Source organism: Lycium ferocissimum, chromosome 3 (assembly GCF_029784015.1).
Source record: "Lycium ferocissimum isolate CSIRO_LF1 chromosome 3, AGI_CSIRO_Lferr_CH_V1, whole genome shotgun sequence".
Taxonomy (NCBI): Eukaryota; Viridiplantae; Streptophyta; class Magnoliopsida; order Solanales; family Solanaceae; genus Lycium; species Lycium ferocissimum.
This window is the reverse complement of record NC_081344.1, coordinates 54,195,417-54,219,533: the sequence shown is the minus strand read 5'-3', so window position 1 is coordinate 54,219,533 and position 24,117 is coordinate 54,195,417. Positions and strand designations below refer to the sequence as shown.

General features: G+C 40.9%; 1 protein-coding gene across 1 annotated transcript; it reads left to right on the top strand.

Annotated features, from left to right (window-relative positions):
• Positions 1 to 14,504: 14,504 nt before the first annotated feature.
• LOC132048921 (uncharacterized) lies at positions 14,505 to 18,834 on the top strand. Its single transcript, XM_059439602.1, has 7 exons — positions 14,505 to 14,637; positions 14,721 to 15,269; positions 16,062 to 16,306; positions 16,397 to 16,497; positions 16,576 to 16,867; positions 17,539 to 17,835; positions 18,646 to 18,834. The coding sequence occupies exons 1-7, from the start codon at positions 14,505 to 14,507 to the stop codon at positions 18,832 to 18,834; spliced, it is 1,806 nt and encodes a 601-aa protein (XP_059295585.1).
• Positions 18,835 to 24,117: the final 5,283 nt, after the last annotated feature.

The window sequence follows — 24,117 nt, the reverse complement described above, 5'->3', positions numbered from 1 at the left end:
ATATGAATGGCCGTGAATTAGTAGACAAATATGAAAACGTCGATATTGGATTGAAAGTGTGAAGTTAGAATGGAAGTTATTGTATTATGAAGAAAGAAATACTATTCATGCTAGAATGCGTTTTAATTCAATTGTTGATGTTATTGTTGTTGGTTTGGCCGAGTTGAATTCTCGGATTGTTGTTAATGGATGAATCGGGGCCGAGCCATATTCTCGGGATGGCGCATTTACAGGGGAAGTGCTCGCCGAAATTTTTGTAGATAAATGTGCATTCAAGATTGGATCCCTAAAAGCTCTAATCAATGTTTGGTGAACATGACCAAATTGTAGATTCGGCGGATTTGCAACTTGGATTTGGGGTAGCGAAGGAGCGGAAAGAGGTATGTAAGGCTTCACTTTTCTTTCTTGGCATGTCTTAGATGTAATAGGTTTGGACACGGGCCTTGGGGACAATTCCTTTCCCGTAAATCCGAGATTGAAATTAACTACTATTCATTCAGTAGAATTGAATTAGAACTTGCGTGAAATGTCGGAAAAACTTCCTAAACATCCAGAACTTACACAAATAAGCCCCGATTACCCTGAGATCCTCACAAGTGACGCCATAAATCGTAGTATACGTAAATTTGATACGCCGCCTCATTTGACCCGAGGTGGGCCCATTGTTCCCGGATTTTCCTTATTGTACCATTTGACTTATCTTCGCGTAACCCGATGGAAACTTTTAATCCTCATTCCGTCATCAAATGACAAGTACTATAACCATGCTAACGAAGACATCTTTATGATGACTATGAGGATGCTAGATATGAGGAAATGGCTATGACGCATATGTTAAGAATATGTACCTACCATGAATATAACTATGAATATGTCATGCAATAACGTGGAGGATGTCTAGAGAAAATGTTTACATGATAACTATGACCATGATGATTCTATGATTAAAGGTTCCAAGTCTATGATTCCAGTGACGAGATGAGAACGTTAAGCTATTTCTTGAATTCTCAACTCTACTCATGAATAATGTTTTCTTTAGAGATTCTAAGTATATGAAACGATGCCTTATGGTCCTGTTTTATATTTTCTCATGATATTACTCTCCACTAATAGTCTCGCCTTATATTAATCATCCCTTCAAGGTGAGACAAGCGCCCTTAATTATTCTATAATAAAATCGGAGGTTCCCGACCTTACGTCACCCGGTGGATACATGATTTTCTTGGGCTCTCCCCGCATGCTTATATAACCTATGGATATGAAAAATGTATACGTACATGGGGGGGGGGGTAGGGATACATGGAAAATGGGAAGGGAACTATGTTTCATTGCCACCTGGTCAGCTGGCTTATCATCCCGGACGCGGGATGCCCGGACGCGGGATTTATGGGCGAGCCGGAGTATTTCGGCGCAATGTGGGCGAGCCGACGCTGTTCGGTGCTATGATACACTATGACATGCTATGATACTATGATACACTACGACATGCTATGATACTATGATATACTATGACACGCTATGATACTATGATACACTATGATATGCTGTAACATGATATGACACAATTCTATTTTCTATGTCTATGAAAAGAAATGTTCTCTTTTTCTAAAAAGAAAAAAGAAACAAACAAGCATGTATGGTATCCGCCTCCAGAGGCATTCACATGTACAGGTTACCTTTTGATCTTATGATATGCCCTATATTTCCATACAGTTGATATTCATATGTTCATTTCTTACTATGTTACTATTCACACCTTACATACTCAGTACATTGCTCGTACTGACCCCCTCTTCTTCGGGGGCTGCGTTTCATGCCGCGCAGGTACACCCAGATGATCAGACGCTATTATAGACGATGTTCCAGCGGAGTTGGCATCTCCATTTGCTCTGAGGGTTGCCGGGTCAAGAGTCCTATGCTATGATGTCATGTTCGAGTTAGAGACTTTGCAGACAGAGTCGTGGGTATAGAGTGTCAGCTTTGTAGATGGCTTTGCCAAATAATATGTTATTATGTTTTGGTCACGGCCCCATATGATGATAGTCTTTACTTATGAAAAAAAAAAAAAGGAGAGTATACCACGTATCGTATTCTTAATTGATTCACGAGTTTACATATGTAATAAGAGTCAGCGGGTTCGCTCGGCTCCGAATATGGGGTCGGGTGCCCATCACACCCTGGTAAAGTCGGGGTGTGACACTTTTAAGCATCATGAACTTCTAACTTTTGGAAGTAAGAAGGTTATGGAAACATATATGGAATCATAACATAGGAATCATGCCTTTTGAAAGAAAGGGACTCGCCTTAACATACCTGATTGATCCCCTACTACTTAAAGCTTATTCTCCCGAGCTCGTAATTCTACATTCAAGAGAAATCATACTACTGTTAGACTTATTGTCGTATGCCTATCTTAAGTCTTTAAATTAAATCCTCTTAAAATCTACCGGAATTCACTTCCACTCAACTCAACTCAATCCAATACAACAACACCACATCAATCATAATGCATATTCACGTTGCCATACTAAGTTAAATCAAAAGCCATCTGATAGATTCTTCCAAAGCAGCCCATGTGCACAACATCTTATTCTATAAATTCTATTTCGAGTTTACTTCCAATTTTTCCATCAATTTCTCATATAAACACATGGACATGTACCACAACATCAAGTTCACCATATTCATATTATCTACTCTGATTTCCAGCCACAATAACATGTACGTAATACTTCAAAACAGTCCAACAACATAAGAACAACATACCTATGATTTTCAGAAAATCCGGCAACACTTCCCCTATATGTTTTACCTCTTTCCAATTCAAACCAACACCAAAACAATAAGAACAACATCAACAATAGAATATCCAAGTTATTCCGTCAATTTCCAGCCATAAAATACCACAAGAACAACTTCAAAACAGTTCAGCAACTAACAACATCACAACTATGATTTTCGAGCTTTATTTCACAAGTTTTCAACCGTACAAGTTAGTCACGAATTCTATAGGCTCAAATACATGGAGGAGAGAAATATTCTTACCTTTGCTGAGCTTGATTAACCTCTAAGAATCCTCTAAACCCGGCAACAACAACAAGAACTCAAGCTTCAACTTGCATCCAACACCTTAAGAGTGCTTCTTCTTGCTCTCTTGGAACTTTTGAGACAGAACTTGGGTGAAACCCTATTTTTTTGGCTTGGGGTCTTTATGATCTGACTTGGGAGGGTCTTAGATTCTTATGAAAAACGTTTCAAGTGAAAATGACTTAAAATGGACTTTTAAATCGTGTTTAATATGCAAGAACGTCGCCCACCGCCATAGTGGGTCCCAGCGAGGCTGACTGCGTAGTCTCTCGAAAACGTGAATATCTCTCTACCCCGATGTCATATGGATGAACGGTTTGTTGCGTTGGAAACTAGACTCGACGAACTTCATTTTTGAATTTTGAAACACCTTAAAACTCCTAATATACCCGGAGATATACCCCTCCAAAGTTGCCACAATATTCCGTCCAAAATTCTGCCAATATTTATCATTAATCATACTTGGTAATGGTCATGTCCTTTGGTTCCAAGGTTGTCCTTCCCGGTTACGACGTACGAGATCGTAATTCATCATTTACCTCATTGTTACGCACTTCCCATGGCTTGTACCTTCCAAAACTTCATGGGGCGTCTCCGATACTCCATTAATTCAATAAAGTATGTGGCATGCTCATGCTCTGAAAGTGCGAGGTGTAACAAATCCGTCCTCCCATGCTATCATCCACACTTTGACTCCACGGGACGATCCTCGAAATGTCCTTGAGGCAACTCGGCTTGCATTATTCTCCCATTCTTAAAAAGGATTCATCCTCGAATCTATATCTTGCAAAGCCATAAAGAAGACAAACAAAAACCAAGTCCTCAAAGGATGAGGGTTAGTGTTAGGGTGGACCAACCTACCACCATTCCAAGTAAGCACAAATTTGTGATATAGCCAAGTATCGACCACGTTTATGAAGAACAAGCTCTCACATAGAGCACTAACCAATTGGCTATCCCAAAGGTCAAGAAATGAGGATATTCTAAAAGAGCCAATGGTTTCAAGATACCAAGTTGACAAGGTCACATTGGTTCTAGGAAACATGAAGTACAAATGATCCTCTAATTCCAAACCAAACCAATCACCCAAATTAAAAACCTCACCGGGTCAAAAGGGAAAGATACCCACATGTCACGGTCAAGGCAACAACTAAGTACCCCAATAGGACCCCGCCTCATATAAGATGCACTCCCAAAAAGATCATGAATGTCATCATATGCAAAAAGATAATAAAGAAAGGTGTCACGCAAAACAACCTCATCTATGGTGTCCTCAAATGTAGCCTTACTAGTAGGTTTAAGAACTAGATCTAGCATGGTACTATAATTTTGAACACACAAAGAAGAAGTAGCAATTTCTAAACAAGTATCACCTTCCTTTTCCAAATGCTCCTTCCCCCTAAATGTATCATCATTCCCTAAGGGAAGATCTCCATCATAGGGAAGAGAGTTATCATTCCATAGTGGATTTTCAAATACCATGTAGCCCCCAAAAGTGGCTACACTTTCAACATTACAATACATTCCACTAGGCATTCACTTCCATTAGTCATGTTATCATCAAATAAGACATTATCTTTAATGAAAGAGTAATCCATGAACAATGAGGAATCAAAACATGCAATTACATTCTCACAAAGATAAATGTCATCTTTCAAAGCATTTTCACTTTCATGACTATCGTCATAACACACGACACCTTCAACATCTTGAGTCTCATCAAATGTCAACAAAATAAGTTCATGAGGCTCATCTCCATAGGTATCAAACAATGGTGGTGTGTCATATTCACATTCTCTATCACGATCAACTCGAATAACTTCATCACTAAATAGAGGTTCATAGAATGATAAGATTCAACCTAAGAAACTCTAGAAAACTTGAAGAACAAGAAAAATCAAAAACAAAATAAAGGATGGATGAGGAATAGAGATGGGAGAAGGGTAGATGGATAGATACTTGTCCCAGGATGTAAAAATCTATGGACAAGAAAGGGTATGTTAAACCCTAACCCTTCCAATCGGATTATCAAACCCTAGAACCTAAGTAATTCGAATCAACAAACGACTCAAATGAATCCACAAATGAGCAACATTGAATTCGATGGAAAGCAATTCACTTCACAACTAGGAAGCAACACTTGGTTATCCAACCAAACAATCTATATTAAACTAAAGCTATCACTAAACAATCTCTCATAAGAGTTTCATCATTCAACAAAGTCTAATTGTAAATGAGGTCAAACCTCCTACTTATACTATTAGGAAATAAGAATACACCTAGCTATTACATTATTTCCCTTAATGAGGCAAGGGCCTTGTTTGGCTAGTTGGATGTTGGCTTGAAATTCGAAATGGCTCCTTCTTATACATATAGCCATCATCCAATCCTCAAAGCTTGCAATTATGACCATTTGCATCTATTCCCCTTCTTTTGCATGTCTAGCCACATTTGCATTACTATATAGCCCTTTGCACCTCTAGCCACTTTGAGTGTTGGCCTTCTTTCTTGTAGCTTATTCTTCCATTCCTCTCCAAGATACTTTCCATACTTCATAAGCCTTCTTATGGGGCTTGTATGCCTCTCCATGTGTCTCCAATGCTCCTTTGATCATCCTTTTAGCTTGAATGGATTGGAGTCCCATTCCTTGGTCATTAATGTGAGCCTTCAAGTGACGTGTGCCTAGTAGGGTCATATCATCCTCCCCTTCTTGAAAAGGATTCATCCTCGAATCTGAACCTTGCAAAAGCCAAAGGAAGATGGAAGACATACTCCTCAAGGATTGAGGGTTAGCACACACAATAATAACCACATAATCATGCCAAGGATAAATAAATTTGTGGTACAACCACACATCAATAGTGATCATGTATAGCAAGTGCATACATGGGATTTCAACCGGGTGATTTCCCCAAAATTCAAGAAGTAAGGGTAATATGAAGGAACTAATGCTATTAGAATAGGGAACAAAAGATACCACATTGGTCCTCAAAGAGATAAAGCATATTAATTCCTCATTCCCCAAGCAAGTTCTATCCTCAATTTGACTAAGTGTAAGATGTAAAGTAAGGTCATTCCAACCTAGAGCCCAGCTCTCTACACTAGTCTCCTTAAAAAATGGTTATCACTACCAAGTTGTCTGCAAATTGATAATCCTTCCTTGGGTGTTCCGAATAGTAGTAGTATGATTGACCATACTCTTGAGTTTAATAGTTAAACTATATTTGAGGACACCCTAGATGAAGTTGTTCTGTGTGACACTTTTCTTTACTATTTTTTTGCATATGATGACATTCATGTAATTGTTGGGAGTTCATTTGATGTTGGGCGGGGTCCTCTTGGGGTACTTAGTTGTTCCCTTGAGCCTAATATGTGGGTATCTTTCCCTTTTGACCCCGGTGAAACCTTGCCTTTATGTGAATGGTATCATGTTGCCATTGAGGATCATTTGTGTCTTGTACCAACTTGGTTTCTTGACACCATTGGTCCCTTTAACATATCCTCATTTCTTGATCTTTGGGATAGCCAAGTCCTTAGTGCTCTACTTGAGAGCTTATTCTTCTTGAACATTGTTGATACTTGGCTATATCACAAATTTGTGCTTACTTGGCATGGTGGTAGACTTACCCACCCTAACACTAACCCTCATCCTTGGAGGTCTTGGTTGTTGTTTGTCTCTTTTATGATTTTTCAAAGTTTAGATTCGAGGACGAATCCTTTCAAGAAGGGGAGAATGATACAAGCCGAGTAGCCTCAAAGATGTTATCACGGGCCATCCCGAGAATTCCAAGTGTGGATAATAGCATGGGAGGATGGATTGGAGATGGATGCACATTGAAGGGGCCAAACGAGCAAGGAAGGCTATGTTTGCAAGAGGCCACTTTCGCAAATTCAAGATTTCCATCTCCACAAGACTAGCCAAACAAGGCCCTTGCCTTATTAATGACATTTATGTAATAATAGGGTCTTCTATTATTTAGTTAGTATAAATAGCTAGTATTTTATTTCGTTAGGGAGCTTTTGATGAATAGATGAATATTTTGAGTGTTTTAGGGTTATCTCTAGAGAGAGAAACTTGTGAGAGGCCTTTGGTAGGCTCTTGTTGATTTGAGATTTGTTGAGAGGTTGGTTGCAAGGGAATCTAATTCCCTTGAGGTCTTCCTAAGAGTTTGGTACTTGTTAAGGTTAATTAATTGAGGTCTTTAGGTTTAATATACCTTTGGGTTGCTTTTAATACCATTTTCTTGTGTCAATTTTTAGATCAAAGTACCTTTTCAGTCTTCTTCTTCACCTTGAAGGTTTGAAGATGATAAAGCTCTTATTTGTGTTGGGGGTGCATCTTATGTTGGGGAACGTACTTGTGGGGTAGTTGGTTGTTTTATTGACCTTAATAGGTGGCTATACTTCCCATTTGACCCGGGTGTTACCTTGTTGGATTTAGGAACACCTTGTTTGGAAAATGAGTTCCTATGGTGCTTCTTGTCAAATAGAACCTATGTAGTATTACATGCTTCGTATTTTGCGTTCATTGATTTTATTACTCTATCTTCATGTCATGAACCTTGGAGGGATCAACATCTTGATACCTCATGTGTGCGATTGTTATCCATGATTGTCATTGATGTGTGGTTATACCAAATTTTTTTTCATCCTTGGCATGAATATGTGATTATGGTTTTGTGTGCTAACCCTCAATCTTTGAGGAGTATGTTTTCGTATGTCTTCTCTTGGATTTTTCTAGGTTCGGATTCAAGGATGAATCCTTTTGAAGAAGGGGAGGATGATATGATCCTACTTGGCACACCTCATTTCAAGACTTACATCCAAGGCCTAGATATGGAACTTCAAGTTCTGCAAGCGGCATGGATGATAAGGATGGAGTTGAAGGCCTTTGGAGGCCCATACAAGACCCACAATGAGGCCTATGATGTGTGGGAGGTGTCTTGGGAGTTAATTGAAGAAGAAGCTACTAGAAAGGGGACCAAATGCGCAAAATGGCCAAACGTGCAAATAGGGACATTTCTGCAAATTGGCTACACTTGCTAACTTGGACAAGATCGGGAGTTGGCTATTTGTGCAAGGAAGGTTATGCTTGCAAGAAGGCCATGCATGCAAGGTTAATTAGAGGGCCATCTACGCAAGGAGGGGCGTGTTTGGCCATTGAAGGCCAATTCTTGAATTGAAGACCACTAAGAAGACTAGCCAAACAAGACCCTTACTTCATCAAGGGTAGCATTGTAATTGCCTATTAGTCTTCTTTACTTATCTTGTATATATAGCTTGTCTTTCATTTCATTACTTAGATTTTGATGATGAATATCGGGAGAGTGATGATAAGATTATCATAGTTTGTTTAGCTAGGTTTAGCTTAGTTTAGCAGATTTAATGGTGGATTCGATTGTTGGTCTTTGAACCGTTTATTTCCAATGATTTCATGAAGATTGTTCATTTGTGGATTTCATCCGAATATCTTGCCTTGAATTCATATTGTTTTCGTTCTTTTGGGTTGTTGAATTCAAATTAGAAGGGTTTAGGTTTCATATACCTAGATTTGTCTATAGGATTTCCCCCATTCGGGTTAAGTATTTATCCTCTTTTCTCATCCCCTTTTCTTCGTATCCTTTAATTTTTCCGCCTTTGAATTGACTTGGCTTCGTAAGTCACAAATGTTGAAGGTGTTGTGAACTTAATATTCCGGAAGGAGATCAATTTTGTAGGCATTATCATTAACCCTTTCAAGAACTTCAAAGGGACCATCTCCATGTGGCATTAACTTTGTCTTCCTCTTATTTGGGAACCTTTCTTTTCGGAAGTGCACCCATACCCAATCTCCCAATTCAAGTACCACCCTTTTTCTTCCTTTGTTTGCCCTCTTCGCCACCTCTTGATTCTTCTTTTCAAGTCGGAGCCTTGCTTTTTCATGGAGCTTCTTCATAGCTTCAGCTCTCTTGTTACCATCTATACTCAATACCACATCTTGAGACAAAGGTGTTAGATCCAAGGGGGTTAGGGGGTTAAAACCGTACAACACCTCAAAGGGTGACATGCCAATAGTGCTATGAATAACCCTATTATATGCAAATTCTACTAAAGGCAATTGGTCTTCCCAAGAGGCTAACTTCCCTTTTACTATGGCCCGAAGCATAGAACCTAAAGTCCTATTGACAACTTCGGTTTGGCCATCGGTTTGTGGGTGGCAAGAGGTGGAAAATAACAACTTCGTTCCAAGCCTACCTCACAATTCTTTCCAAAAGTGGCTAAGGAATTTGGGATCCCTATCGCTCACAATTGTCTTGGGAATGCCATGCAATTTAATCACATTTTCAACAAACAAGGAAACAATATGAGGAGCATCATCAATCTTATGACAAGCAATGAAATGGGCCATTTTCGAAAAACAATCAATAACAACAAAGATGTTATCTTTCCCCCTTTTTGTCCTAGGCAATCCCATCACAAAGTCCAGGGAAATGTCAAACCAAGGTTGTTGAGGGATAAGGGGAGTGTACAAGCCATAGGGTTGAAGCCTAGATTTAGCCTTTCGGCATTCAAGGCATTGGCCACAAATTCGAGCCACATCTCGCCGCATGTGAGGCCAATAGAATTGCTTCTCAAGAATCCCCATTGTCTTATCAATCCCAAAGTGTCCCATCAATCCCCCATTGTGTGCTTCCCTCACAATTAACTCCCTAAGATTCTCATGGGCACACATATTGCTTGTTCTTGAATAAACCATCAAACTTAGAATAGGAGTAGAAGATCTATCCCTAAGCCACCTTTCCCTTTCCCATTCTTTACATTCTAGAAAGATTTTTGCAAAGACGGGGTCCTCGGGATACAATGTCTTCAAATTCTCAAAATTAAAGGTGAAGACATTGTATCCCGAGGACCCCGTCTTTACAAAAATCTTTCTAGAATGCGAAGAATGGGAAAGGGAAAGGTGGCTTAGGGATAGATCTTGTACTACCTATTCTAAGTTTGATGGTTTCTTGTTCAAGAACAAGCGACTATGTGTGCCCATTAGCTCTTGGAGGGAGTTATTTGTGAGAGAGGCACACAATGGGGGATTGATGGGACACTTTGGGATTGACGGGACACTTTGGGATGGACAAGACAATGGGAATTCTTGAGGAGCAATTCTATTGGCCTCACATGCGGTGGGATGTAGCTCGAATTTGTGGCCAATGCCTTGAATGCCGAAAGGCTAAATCTAAGCTCCAACCCCATGGCTTGTACACTCCCCGCCCCATCCCTCAACAACCTTGGTTTGACATTTCCATGGACTTTGTGATGGGATTTCCTAGGACAAAAAGGGGGGAAGATAGCATCTTTGTTGTTGTTGATCATTTTTCGAAAATGGCCAATTTCATTGCTTGCCATAAGATTGATGATGCTCCTCATATTGCTTCCTTGTTTGTTGAAAATGTGGTTAAATTTCATGGCATTCCCAAGACAATTGTGAGCGATAGGGATCCCAAATTCCTTAGCCACTTTTGGAAAGAATTGTAGGGTAGGCTTGGAACGAAGTTGTTGCTTTCCACCTCTTGCCACCCACAAACCGATGGCCAAATCGAAATTGTCAATAGGACTTTAGGTTCTATGCTTCGGGCCTTGGTAAAAGGGAAGTTAGCCTCTTGGGAAGACCAATTGCATTTAGTAGAATTTGCATATAATAGGGTTATTCATAGCACTATTGGCATGTCACCCTTTGAGGTATTGTATGGTTTTAACCCCCTAACCCTCTTGGATCTAACGCGTTTGTCTCAAGATGTGGTATTGAGTATAGATGGTAACAAGAGAGCCGAAGCTATGAAGAAGCTCCATGAAAAAGCAAGGCTCCGACTTGAAAAGAAGAATCAAGAGGTGGCGAAGAGGGCAAACAAAGGAAGAAAAAGGGTGGTACTTGAACCGGGAGATTGGGTATGGGTGCACTTCCGAAAAGAAAGGTTCCCAAACAAGAGGAAGACAAAGTTAATGCCACGTGGAGATGGTCCCTTTGAAGTTCTTGAAAGGCTTAATGATAATGCCTACAAAATTGATCTCCCTCCGAAATATCAAGTTCACAACACCTTTAACATTTGTGACTTATCTCCCATGGTGATTGAAAGTGATGAGCCATCAAATTTGAGGACAAATTCTCTTCAAGATGGGGAGAATGATGCAAGCCCACTTGCCTCAAGGCCATTCACAAGGAGCCATGTCCTGGAACTACAACACTTGCAAAGCCTATTCATGAAGCGAGAGGCTCTTGAGTATACTTTTGATGAGCACCTTGGATCCCAAGTCCATTTGTTGATGAAGATTGCTTGTATAGAAGAAGAGGAAATGGGAAGTCACCACAATGGCTAAAAGAGAAAGAGTTGGCTATTCTTGCAAAGGAGATTTCAAGAATTTGAAGAAAGAAGAATAGCCAAACAAGGCCCTTTTCTCATTAAGGGTGTTTATGCCCTTTTGCTAACTTTTATTTCTAGCATAGTATAAATAGTTCTCTTCTTCTTCATGGAAGACTTAGATTATTTTGATGAGATATTGAAAACTTGTAAAACTCTAGAATTGAGTGTTTGAGAGCTTGTTGAAGCTTTTGGTTGTTTGAATTGTTGAGAAGGTGGTTGATTGGGAAATCAATCCCTTTTGGTCTCCTCAAGAGTTTGGTATTTTTGAGTAATCTAATTGAAGGTCTTAATCTTTTATGGTTAGGGTTGTCTTTTAGCCTTATTCAATTGTGTCAATCTATTCTATCCTTAATTTCTTGTCTATTTCTTGTCTTTCCTTTTTATTATTATATCAATCAATTGATATAATAACGGATACGCGGAAGCAATAAAATAACAAGGAAAGTAAAGGATAGATAGATTGACACAAGAAAATGGAATTAAAAGCAACCTAAAGGTATATTAAACCTAAAGACCTCAATTAATTAACATTAACAAGCACCAAACTCTTAGGAATCCCTCAAGGGAATTAGATTCCCTTGCAACCAATCTCTCACTAAATCTCAAATCAACAAGAGCCTACCAAAGGCCTCTCATAAGTTTCTCTCTCTAGAGATAACCCTAAAACACTCAAAATATTCATCTATTCATCAAAAGCTCCCTAATGAAATAAAAGACTAGCTATTTATACTAACTAAATAATAGAAGACCCTATTATTACATAAATGCTATTAATGAGGCAAGGGCCTTGTTTGGCTAGTCTTGTGGAGATGGAAATCTTAAATTTGCGAATGTGGCCTCTTGCAAACACAGCCTTCCTTACTCATTTGGCCCCTTCAATGTGCATCCATCTCCAATCCGTCCTCCTATGCTATCATCCACTCTTGGACTTCCCGGGACGGCCCATGAAAACATCTTTGAGGCAACTCGGCTTGTATCAGACACCATATAAATAATGTCTCCACATTTTCAAAGCATGGATCACTGCAGCTAACTCAAGATCATAGGTTGGATAATTCTTCTCGTGCTTCCTCAGCTGTCTAGAAGCATAAGCAACAACCTTACCGTGCTGCATCAAAACACAGCCCAACCCAATACTTGAAGCATCACAATAAATCACGTAGCCATCTGTCCCCTCTGGAAGAGTCAAAACGGGTGCTGAGGTCAACTTGTCCTTCAATATCTGAAAGCCCCGCTCACAAGCATCCGTCCACTGAAACTTTACTGATTTCTGAGTCAGCTTAGTCAAATTGACCTTCAATGGCCAAACACGTCCCTCCTTACATAGATGGCCCTCTAATAAACCTTGCATTCATGGCATTCTTGCAAGCATAACCCTTCTTGCACAAAGTAGCCTCTTGCACAAATAGCCCTTTGCGCAAATGGCCATCTTCCAGCCTTGAATCACCCAAGCTTGCAATTGTAGCCACTTTAAGAGGTAAGCCTTGGGCCTTGGACTCTTGGTCTCTTGAATTCTTCCTCCATGCTATCTCCTATAGCTTGAAGGCCCTCCAATGACTCCCTTTAAGTGCTTCCATAGCTTCATTCTCCATAAACATGGCTTCTAAAGCTTGAGAGTCCTTGTCTCCGCTTCTAGCACAAGCTGTTGGATAAAATTGAGCACTTGAGCCATTCCGGATCGTATCATGTCTATTCCCCCTTATAGAATGGCACCTGCAGATTTGAAGGATTTGAAGGAACAATTGAAGGATCTACTTGAGAAAGGCTTTATTAGACCTAGTACATCGTCGTGGGGAGCTTCGGTGTTGTTTGTAAGAAATAAAGATGGCTCCATGTGAATGTGTATTGATTATAGGTAATTTAATAAGGTGACTATAAAGAATACATATCCACTTTCGAGGATTGAGATCCTGAAATACTTCTCGAAGATAGACTTGAGATCGGGGTATGATTAGGTTAGGGTGAAGGAGGAAGACATCCCGAAAATGGCATTTAGAACTAGATATGGGCACTATGAGTTTCATGTTATGTCGTTCGGTTTAACTAATACTCCAGCTGTGTTCATGGACTTGATGCGCGTATTCAGGCCCTTCCTAGATCTATTCATGATTGTGTTTATAGATGAGATTTTGGTTTATTCATCATCGGAGGCTGAACATGCAGAACATCTACGAGCAGTGCTTAGCGTTCTTCGAGACAGAGAGTTTTATGCCAAGTTCTCCAAGTGTGAGTTCTGGTTGAACTCTGTGGCTTTTTTTAGTCATATTATTTCAGATGAAGGCATTAGAGTGGATGCTCAAAAGATTGAAGCTGTAAAGAATTGGCCAAAGCCCACGAAACCAACAAAAATACGTAGTTTCTTGGGTTTGGCTGGTTATTATAGAAGGTTCATAGAAGGATTTTCTTCTCTTTCAGCCCCGTGATCATACCCATAGGTATAGGTAGATGGATTGGTGTACATTTCCCGGTGGGGTACCAGATGTTCAGTGGTTGGTTGTTGCACTCCATTTCTCTAGAGTTGTTGGTCAGAGTCTTGAGTAGGAATGCATGCATGTATATATATTATGAGTATGCCTATGGGTATGTCGGGGCCCTGTCCCATTCAGTTAATGCATATTAGTGCTCTTAGAGGCTTACAGACTATCTGTCAGTGTACAGGTGTTGTGTTTGGCCTTGCCAGCCTTATGACTAGTTGTCTTTCTTGGTTGCGGCCTTGTCCGCCCTAGTTATGCATATATGTGTTGTTGGGCCTTTTCCCCTTGCACGTTGATGTAATATACTTCTTACAATTGTTATTCAGCGGCCTTGTCGGCCTATGATTCATGTTACAGAGTTCAGATATCACAGTTGGTTTGCTCGGCCCTTCGGGTGTTGCGTGTAGGCCATACCCCTAGGTTGGGGCGTGACACCATAGTCGTGGCTCCTCGTTTGGATGAAGTGTCAAGTTTCGAGGCATTTTCGAGACCAGTTACAGGGCCGGTAATGACCGGTGAGGAGCATGATTTATTTTGAAAGTTCACTAAGATGAAGCCTCTGGTTTTCTATGGTACTGAGTCAGAGTTTGCGTACGAGTTCATTATAGATTGTCATGATAGGCTCCATAATATGGGGGCTTTTGATAAGTATAGTGTTGAGTTTGTGACTTTTCAGTTTTTGGGTAATGCCAAGTTGTGGTGGAGGGCATATGTGGAGTGCAGGCCAGCTGGGTCACCTCCGTTGACTTGGGTTGCTTCTATTCAGTGTTTCTGGAGAAGCATGTTCCACATACTTTAAGGGACAGGAAGAAGGACAAGTTTGGTAATATTGATCAAGGGAAGTCATCTGTTGCTGTTTATGAGTCCCGTTTTCATTTCTTGTCCCGATATGCTCTTCAGTTGTTGCCTACTGAGGAGGAAAGGATCAGACGTTTTGTGAAAGTATTGAACACTGCACTTCAACTATCAGCTCTTCAGCTTGTAGCCGCTGGGGCTTCATTCCAGGAGGTAGTGGAACATGTCCGTGTTGATGAGGGGATTAGACAGGAGAGTCATTCAAAGCAGGCAGAGAAGAAGGCCCGAAGGGGTGGAAATTTCAGCAGCTCCTTCTCTAGGGGGCAGAGTTCTCAGGTGTATTCAGGGCGTCCGGTTCAGTCCGCTATGCAGGTGTCTGTTGGGAGCCCATCAGGGGCCAGTCATTATTCTTCGGGTCATCATGGGGGTGTACAACCTAGCTACCCAGGGCATGGGGGTTATACCACTTTATCAGCTTTTGTTCAGCGGCCTACGCTAGACTGTTCTTGTTACGAGTGTGGTGAGCGAGGGCATTTTAAGAGGTTTTGCCCCAGACTCAGACAGGGTGGTTAGGGGACTCAGTATCAGGCTCCCAGAGCTCCGTTCGCACCAGATAGAGGAGGCAAGGACCGTGTACAGGCAGGGCAGGGCGGCCACCCCGCGGGTAGGGGTAGCTTTGAGCCTAACTGAGGTGAATCTCAGGCAGGCAGAGGTGGACAGCAGCCCAGTAGGGGCGGGGCTCAGACTGGATAGGGTAATCGCAATGGTTCATATGCTAAAGGAGGGCGCGGTCACTTTTAGGCCTACCCAGCTAGACCCGAGGCTGAGGCCTCCGATGCAGTCATCACAGGTACTATCTCAGTCTATGACCGGATGGCTTCTATTTTATTTGATCCGGGTTCTAACTTTTCATACGTGTCTTCATATTTTGCTGTGGGTTTGGATGTGATTTGTAATACACTTGATGCGCCTATCCATGTATCTACTCTGGTCGGGGATTCGGTGGTAGTAGATAGAGTTTACCGTTCTTGCGCTTTTATATTTATGGGGTATAGTACTTGGACGGATTTAATGATCCTAGATATGGTAGACGTTGATGTCATCTTGGTCATGAGTTGGTTGTCCCCGCATTATGCGATTCTAGATTGTCACTCTAAAATAGTTACCTTAGCTATGCCTGGGGTACCTAGACTTGAGTGGAAAGGTAAGCTTAGTCCCCTCCCTAAGAAAGTTATATTCTTCATTCGTGCTAAAAAGCTAGTAGAGAGGGGTTGTTTAGCTTATTTGGCACATATCCGTGATACCAGTGTAGATACTCCACCTATTGATTCAATTCCAGTGGTACGCAAGTTTGCGGATGTGTTTCCTGTGGAATTACCAGGTATGCCACCTCATCGTGACATTGACTTCTGGATTGATTTAGACCCAGGGACTAGTCCTATCTCTATTACACCCTATAGGATGGCGCCAGCAGAGTTAAGGGAATTGAAAAAACAGTTGCAAGATCTCTTGGGTAAGGGATTTATTTGCCCGAGTGCCTCTCCTTGGGGTGCTCCCGTGTTGTTTGTTAAAAAGAAGGACGGGTCTATGCGCATGTGTATTGATTATCATCAACTGAATAAGGTTATTATCTGAAACATTGATCAGCTTCCGGGAGTTTCTGTGTTCTCCAAAATTGACTTAAGGTCAGGGTATCACCAGTTAAAGATTCGGGCAGAAGATGTTCCTAAGATATCCTTCAGGAACAGGTATGGACACTATGAGTTCTTGGTTATGTCTTTCGGGCTTACTAATGCCCCAGCTGTGTTCATGGATTTGGTGAACAGTGTTTTTAAGCCATATTTAGATTCTTTTGTGATAGTGTTCATTGATGATATCCTGGTGTATGGTCGAAGTGAGGAGGATCATGAGAAACATTTGAGGATTGCTCTTGGAGTATTGCGGGAAAAGAAATTGTATGCTAAGTTCTACAAGTGTGAATTTTGGTTGACTTCTGTGTCCTTCTTGGGGTATATAATTTCGAAGAAGGGTATTATGGTGGATCCGAAGAAGGTTCAGGCAGTCAGGGATTGGTCTAGGCCCACCTCAATGATCGAAATCCGTAGTTTTATGGGTCTGGCTAGTTACTATCATCGGTTTATGAAGGGGTTTGCCTCTATTGCTTCTCAGTTGACCCGCCTGACTTAGAAAGAGGTACTATTTTAGTGGTCTGACGAGTGTGAGGAGTGCTTTCAAAAGCTCAAGACCCTGTTGACAACAGCTCCTATTCTAGCATTGCCCGTGGAGGGCAAGAATTTTGTTGTTTATTGTGATGCTTCACGCTCTGGTTTGGGTGCTATTTTGATGCAGGAAAAGAAGGTGATTGCTTATGCTTCTAGACAGTTGAAAGTGCATGAGAAGAACTATCCTACTCATGACTTGGAATTAGCAGCAGTGGTGTTTGCGCTGAAAATCTGGAGGCACTACTTGTATGGTGTCCGTTGTGAGGTGTACACTGATCATCGCAGCTTACAGCATGTGTTCACTCAGAGGGATCTGAACTCTAGGCAGTGGAGATGGATGGAGTTGCTGAAGGATTATGACATTACCATTCTATATCATCCTGGTAAGGCGAATGTGGTGGTCGACGCGTTGCGTAGGAAGTCAAATAGTATGGGAAGTCTGGCTCGTTTGATCTCTTCGGAGCATCCATTAGCTAGAGAGGTTCAGACTCTAGCTAACAGTTTTATGAGACTGGATATGTCTAGCATGGGCAGAGTGTTAGCTTGTGTTGAGCGTTTCTGGAGCAGATTAAGGCTAAACAGTTTGAGGATGCTAAGTTGTGTAAAATTCGTAACAAGGTGTTGTGTGGTGAGGCCAAAGAGGCCTTGATCGATAAAGAGGAGGTGTTGCGAATTAAGGGACGAGTTTGCATGCCACGTGTCGGTGATTTGATCAAGACTATTCTAGCAGAGGCTTACAATTTGAGGTATTCCATTCATCCTAGCGCTACTAAGATGTATCGAGATCTGAGACAACATTACTGGTGGGCTAGGATGAAGCGTGACATAGTGGAGTTTATTGCTCAGTGTTTGAACTGCCAACAGGTGAAGTATGAACATCAGAAACTTGGGGGTACACTTCAAAGGATGCCCATTCTTGAGTGGAAGTGGGAAAGAATAATAATGGATTTCGTGGTTGGTCTTCCAAAGACGTTGGGGAAGTTTGATTCTATATGGGTTATTGTCGACAGGTTGACTAAGGCCTCATTTGTTTGCACTTAATGGAGGTCTGAATCTGAATGGTTCAGACCTTAGGTCATTAAGTGCATTTGTTGACATTAAGATCTAAGCACTTATTTGGTCTGAATAGGTATTAATCATTATGATCTAGAACAAAGTCTTAATATCATTAAGAGGTATTTTGTACGGATAATTTTTACCACCAGCTCCACCCCCTCCCACCACCCACCCTTAACCCCTCCCACGCACCTCCCTTAACCCCCAAGCACCCCCAACCTACCCTCAGACCCACCGCACCACCACCATCCACCCCCACCTATCAACCCTCCCCCCCCCCCCAAAACCCTATCCCTAAAAACCCCCACCCACCACCACTACAAATATTATTACTAGCAAACATAAATGATTCATTTTTTTATCAAATAAATTTTTTATTTTATTAAATTTGTATTTATTTTCTAATATTTAGTTACTTTTTATTTGAATTGTATATTTATTATGTTTAAATAAATGCACTATGCACATTTAGATGTTCAAAAACAAACAGTCTTAATGATTTAGTGTTCAGATCTAGAGACAACATCTTAATTATTCAGATGTGCATTCAGATTCAGACGTCTTAATCTTAATGAAAACAAATGAGGCCTAAGTCTGCTCATTTTTTTTCCTATCCAGGTAACGTATAATGCAGAGAAGTTAGCCAAGTTGTACATCAGGGAGGTGGTTCGATTGCATGGGGTTCTGGTTTCCATCATCTCTGACAGGGGCACTACTTTTACATCGAACTTCTGGAGGACTCTACAGGACGAGTTGGGCACTAGGTTGGACCTTAGCACAACGTTTCACCCTCAGACTGACGGGTAGTCCGAGCGGACTATTCAGGTTCTTGAGGATATGCTTCGGGCTTGTGTGATAGATTTTGGTGGTCACTGGGATCAGTTCTTACCATTGCAGAGTTAGCGTATAACATAGCTACCACTCGAGCATCGACATGGCTCCATTTGAGGCTTTGTATGGGAGGAGATGTAGGTCTCCTATTGGTTGGTTCGATGCGTTTAAGGTGAGACCTTGGGGTACGGACCTTCTGAGAGAGTCATTAGAGAAGGTGAAGGTGATTCAAGCTAAGATTTTAGCAGCACAGAGTAGGCAAAAGGAGAATGCATATCAAAAGGTCCCAGATCATGAGTTTATGGAGGGAGAACAAGTTCATTTGAAAAATTCACCCATGAAGGGTGTGATGAGGTTTGGGAAGAGGGGCAAGCTTAGCCCAAGATTTATTAGGCCATTTTAGATTCTCAAGCGTGTGGGGGAGGTAGCTTATGAGTTAGCTTTACCTCTGGGCTTATCAGGTGTTCATCTAGTATTTCACGTTTGGATGTTGAAGAAGTATCATGGCGATGGTTGGTACATAATCCTTTGGGATTCGATTTTACTAAATAAGAACATGACATATGAGAAAGAGCCTATTGCTATCTTAGATAGAGAGGTTCACAAGTTGAGGTCGAAGGAAATAGCCTCCATGAAATTTCAGTGGAAGAATCGCCCAATTGAGGAAGCTACTTGGGAAACAGAATCGGATATGCATAGCAAGTATGCTCAACTTTTCGCCGGGACAGGTACCGTTTTTCCTAGATTCCTTATCCTTGTCCGTTCGGGGACGAACGGTGTTTTAATTGGTATCTGATGTAATGACTTCCCGGTCGTTATGGAAAATCTAGGATCACCCTTCCAATAGAGCCTCTCCAAAGGTAGAACGAGCTGATAGAAACACAATGTAGAAGTCTAAGAATTGAAAACTTGGCTTGTTTGTGATTATTGTTTGGTTGTGTTGAGTCCATTGAGGGGTGACGTAGGAAATTAGACCTCCGTTGGGGATTTCGAGGCCACGGGTGAGTCCATATGGTGTTTTACATTAATGTGCATGTTTTGTTTGTGTTTGTAAGGCCTCGGATGAAGTGTTGTGCGGTAGAGAGAAAAATTGGTGAGAAAATCGAGCTCACTGGTTTGGGTTGTCGCTGCGGTGGAAAAAGTTCCGCTGCAGCGAGTCCCAGCGAAGGATCGGTCGCTGCCGTGAGGGGAAGAGAAAGGGGGGTGTCTGCTATGGCAGACACTGTGATATGATCCTAAATGGCACAAATGACTCAACTACTCAAAGTTCTCCTAGGATTTGTGTTGGAAGCGGAATCATGGAGGATGAAGCTTTGGGAGCATTTAAATAGAGTAATTGGAGGGCCTTCAAGCTATGGGAGATAGCATGGGAGAAGAGGTCAAGAGTCCAAGGCCCAAGGCTTGCCTCTTAAAGTGGCTATAATTGCAAGCTTGGGTGATTCAATGCCGGAAGATGGCTATTTGCGCAAAGGGCTATTTGTGCAAGTGGCTACTTTGCGCAAGGAGGGTTATGATTGCAAGAAGTCCATGCATGCAAGGTTGATTAGAGGGCTATCTATGCAAGGAGGGGCGTGTTTAGCCATTGAAGGCCAATTCTTGAATTGAAGAGCTGCTTAAGAAGACTAGCCAAACAAGGCCCTTACTTCATTAAGGGTAGCATTGTAATTGCCTATTAGTCTTCTTTACTTAGCTTGCATATATAGCTTGTCTTTCATTTCATTACATAGATTTTGATGATGAATATTTGAGTGATGATATGATTATCATAGTTTGTTTAGCTAGGGTTTTGCTTAGTTTAGTAGATTTAATGGTGGATTCCATTGTTGGTCTTTGAACCTTTAATTCCATTGATTTCATGAAGAGTTGTTCATTTGAGGATTCATTTGAATCACTCTTGCCTTGATTTCAAATAGTATAGGTTCTTTTAGGATTGAATTAGATTGGGAGGTGTTGGATTTAATATATCCAAGGTTGCCCATAAATTCACCCTAATTGGGTATTGCTTTTATCCTCTTTTCTCATCCCCTTTTTTTCGTGTCTTTAAATTCTGCATTTTTGGATTGAATTGGTTCTTCCCCAATTCGATTGTATCACACTGGACCTATGTACCGCTTGCGCTATGGCGGGTCCGTGCTCGCCACAACGGAAGTGAGCTTTAAGTGGATGTCCGCTACAGCGGGCCCTTGCCCGCTATAGCGAGATCGCCGCAGCGGACACAACTACCGCCGTAGCGGTCGATGGGGGCAGTAAGCCATGTTTTAAACACTTAGTTTCGAATTCTTTATTCATAAAACTCCAAAACACTTCCCAACAAGAGCCTAAGGCGAAATTCTAAGGCTAGGGCAAGAATATTCGTGAGAGGTAAGTCTCAACCCTTCCTTTCTTCATTACGCATTCATCTCTAAGATTATCATCATTCTAATGGGTATACAATGGTGAATTGAGGATTAGTAACCCTAGAACCTAATAGGCCTTTAATAGTTGGTGGGTTATGAATATATTGTGTGATTATTATCTAAAGGCTTGGGTTATCACTTTCTAATCAAGAATTGAACCGTTAGAGACATGAACCAAGTGAATTGAGACTTAGGGTTTCATAAAGATGGTAGCTTGACCATAGGAACTGCTTGTTAGAGTTAACTTGAATGAATAACCTTATGAATTGATAGTTTATGGTTGCTAAGGCCAATGTTAGGATGATTTACACTTAGTAAGCATTTACCCATTAGAAAGGGGTAAAGTGGAAGGGTGTTCATTGAATTGATATTGTTAACTAGAGTGTTGTGACTTATTTAGCATCTTAATTGCTAGACTTTGAGTGTTCCGAGGCATTACGGAAGAGAAAGGCTATAGCGGAGTGATTCGCAATTTTCCAGCTCTGCAGTCGAGGTAGGTTACGATTTACTTGAGTTAGACTTTGATTAGTTGATTGTATGCGTTATGAGATTGATAGGAGAAAGCATGTCTAGTCTTCAGGCATAATGTGTGACTGGAATTCCTATATGCTATTGATTGAGTGATAATGTGGGCTAAATGCCATTATTCGATGTGTGGTGATCTGTAATTTGATGACAATTATGGTGAGAAATTAATATGATCTTCTTGATGAAAATGATATACTACTTGATAATTGCTCATCAAAAGTGATATGACAATATTTTTATATATGTCTATGAAAAGGCGCATTTGAAAGGGGGTGAGGATGTGACCTAGATTTTGGGCACATTTGACAGGGGGTGAGAATGTGGCCTAAGTTAAAGGTTCGTGATCCGAGGTAAGATTCTGGAGCGAGGGTACATGTGCACCATGGGTCCCCTGCAGGTCATAACTATTGGGCAAAGACACCAATTAGCATGTATGTGCACGAGTGATCAGTGACTGAGTAAGTGAGAATGTTGTTGTACGGTTTATTCCATTGCTTGCTTCCGTTGACTTGATTGTTAATATCATTGGTGGACTTGATTGTTAATATCATTGGTGGACTTGATTTTTAATATCATTAGTTGACTTGGTGTTGGCTATCTGATTATGTGTTGTTGACTGGTCTGCCTATTTTATTGATTTTATGATTTATGCAAGATACTAATCTTAGTCGGCCTATGATATCTACCGGTACATAGTGTTTGTACTGATACTACCTTGCTGCATTCTTTTTGAGTGCAGATTGTGATCCAGAGACTGCTACTCAACCTCATATCTAGCTTAAGGCCGTTTGCTGACAGATTGAGGGTGAGCTTTAATCCGTGCCAGGCCGCCCGAAGATGTTCCTTCATTTAATGTCTATTTCCATTCCAGACATTTGATGTTTATTTATTTCAGACAGTATGGATTCCTTAGACATGTTTGGATTAGAGTCCTTGTACGGTGACTTTCGAATTTTGGGGTTATAATAGTTAGGACTTCCACATTTACATTATTGTTTTATGGTATGACCACTTTTGACTTAATCTTGCATTTAATTATTGCGAATTGAATGAATTGACTAAGTGAAAATGGACTTTGAATGAGTAGAGGGTTAAACGTATTGGTTCGCCCACTAGGAGTTAGTGTGGGTGCCAGTCATAGCGGGTTGGGTAGTGACAAAAGATTTGTGACTTGGTTAAAAGTACTGTAACTACACTAGCGCATGATACACTACCTACTGCGTGACAACAAGTTCGTCGAGTGAAGGAGGTAGCTACATAAATGTGGATAAGTAGTCAATTAATCATTTTAATCCTAATTTAAACAATGTAGTTGGACATGTTATCATATTTAACATCTTTTTATGTTGGTCTTAACACAAAAAAGTTGTTAGTATAGTCTAAAATCTCTGATTTTTTCAGATCCCTATGATCTAGTTAGTGGACAATCATATGACTAAATTGAAGGAATGATAAGAATCGAATTGAGGAAGAACCAATTCAATCCAAAACGCAGAATTTAAAGATACGAAGAAAAGGGGATGAGGAATAGAGGATAAAAGTAAGACCCAATTAGGGCGAATTTATGGACAAAACTAAGTATATTAAACTTAGACCCTTCCAATTGAATCTGATCCTAAAAGAACCACTACTATTTGACACTCAAGGCAAGAGATTCAATTTGAATCCACAAATAGCAATCTCTTCATGAATATCAATGAACATAAAAGGTGACCAACAATGGATTCCACCATCATATTGACTAAAATAGCCCTAGAATCAACCTAACAATCTATCACTCAACTTAGAGTATCATAATTCATCATACATCAAAAGTCTCCCCCTAAAAATGAAGGCTAAGTCTAATACTTATACTCCTAGAAATTAGAAGAAAACTAGCTATTACATATTTGCCCTTAATGAGGTAAGGGCCTTGTTTGGCTAGTTGGGATGTTGGCTTGGAATTCAAAATGTCTCTCCCTTGCACAAATAGCCATCATCCAATCCTCAAAGCTTGCAATTGCGACCATTTGCATTTATGCCCCTTCTTTGCATGTTTGACCACTTTTGCGTTTCTATCCCTTTGCACATCTAGCCACTTTTGAGTGTTGGACTTCTTTCTTGACCAAGCTACCTTCCATACATTGTAAGTCATCTTGTGTGGCTTGTAGGAGCCTCCAAAGGCCTCAAACGACTTCCTCATCTTCCATGTAGCTTGTAGAGCATGATGTCTCATATCTCGTCCTTGAATGTACGTCTTGAAATGAAGTGTGCTAAGTAGGATCGTATCATCCTCCCCTTATTCAAAAGGATTTGTCCTCGAATCCGAACCTAGCAAAATCCAAGGGAAGACATA

Coding starts and splice junctions, on each gene's coding strand:
- LOC132048921 (XM_059439602.1), top strand. CDS start 14,505: ATGAAGCCTCTGGTTTTCTATGGTACTGAGTCAGAGTTTGCGTACGAG. Junction 14,638..14,720: donor TGTGACTTTTCAGTTTTTGG/GTAATGCCAAGT, acceptor GCTTCTATTCAG/TGTTTCTGGAGAAGCATGTT. Junction 17,836..18,645: donor AGTGTTTGAACTGCCAACAG/GTGAAGTATGAA, acceptor TTTCCTATCCAG/GTAACGTATAATGCAGAGAA.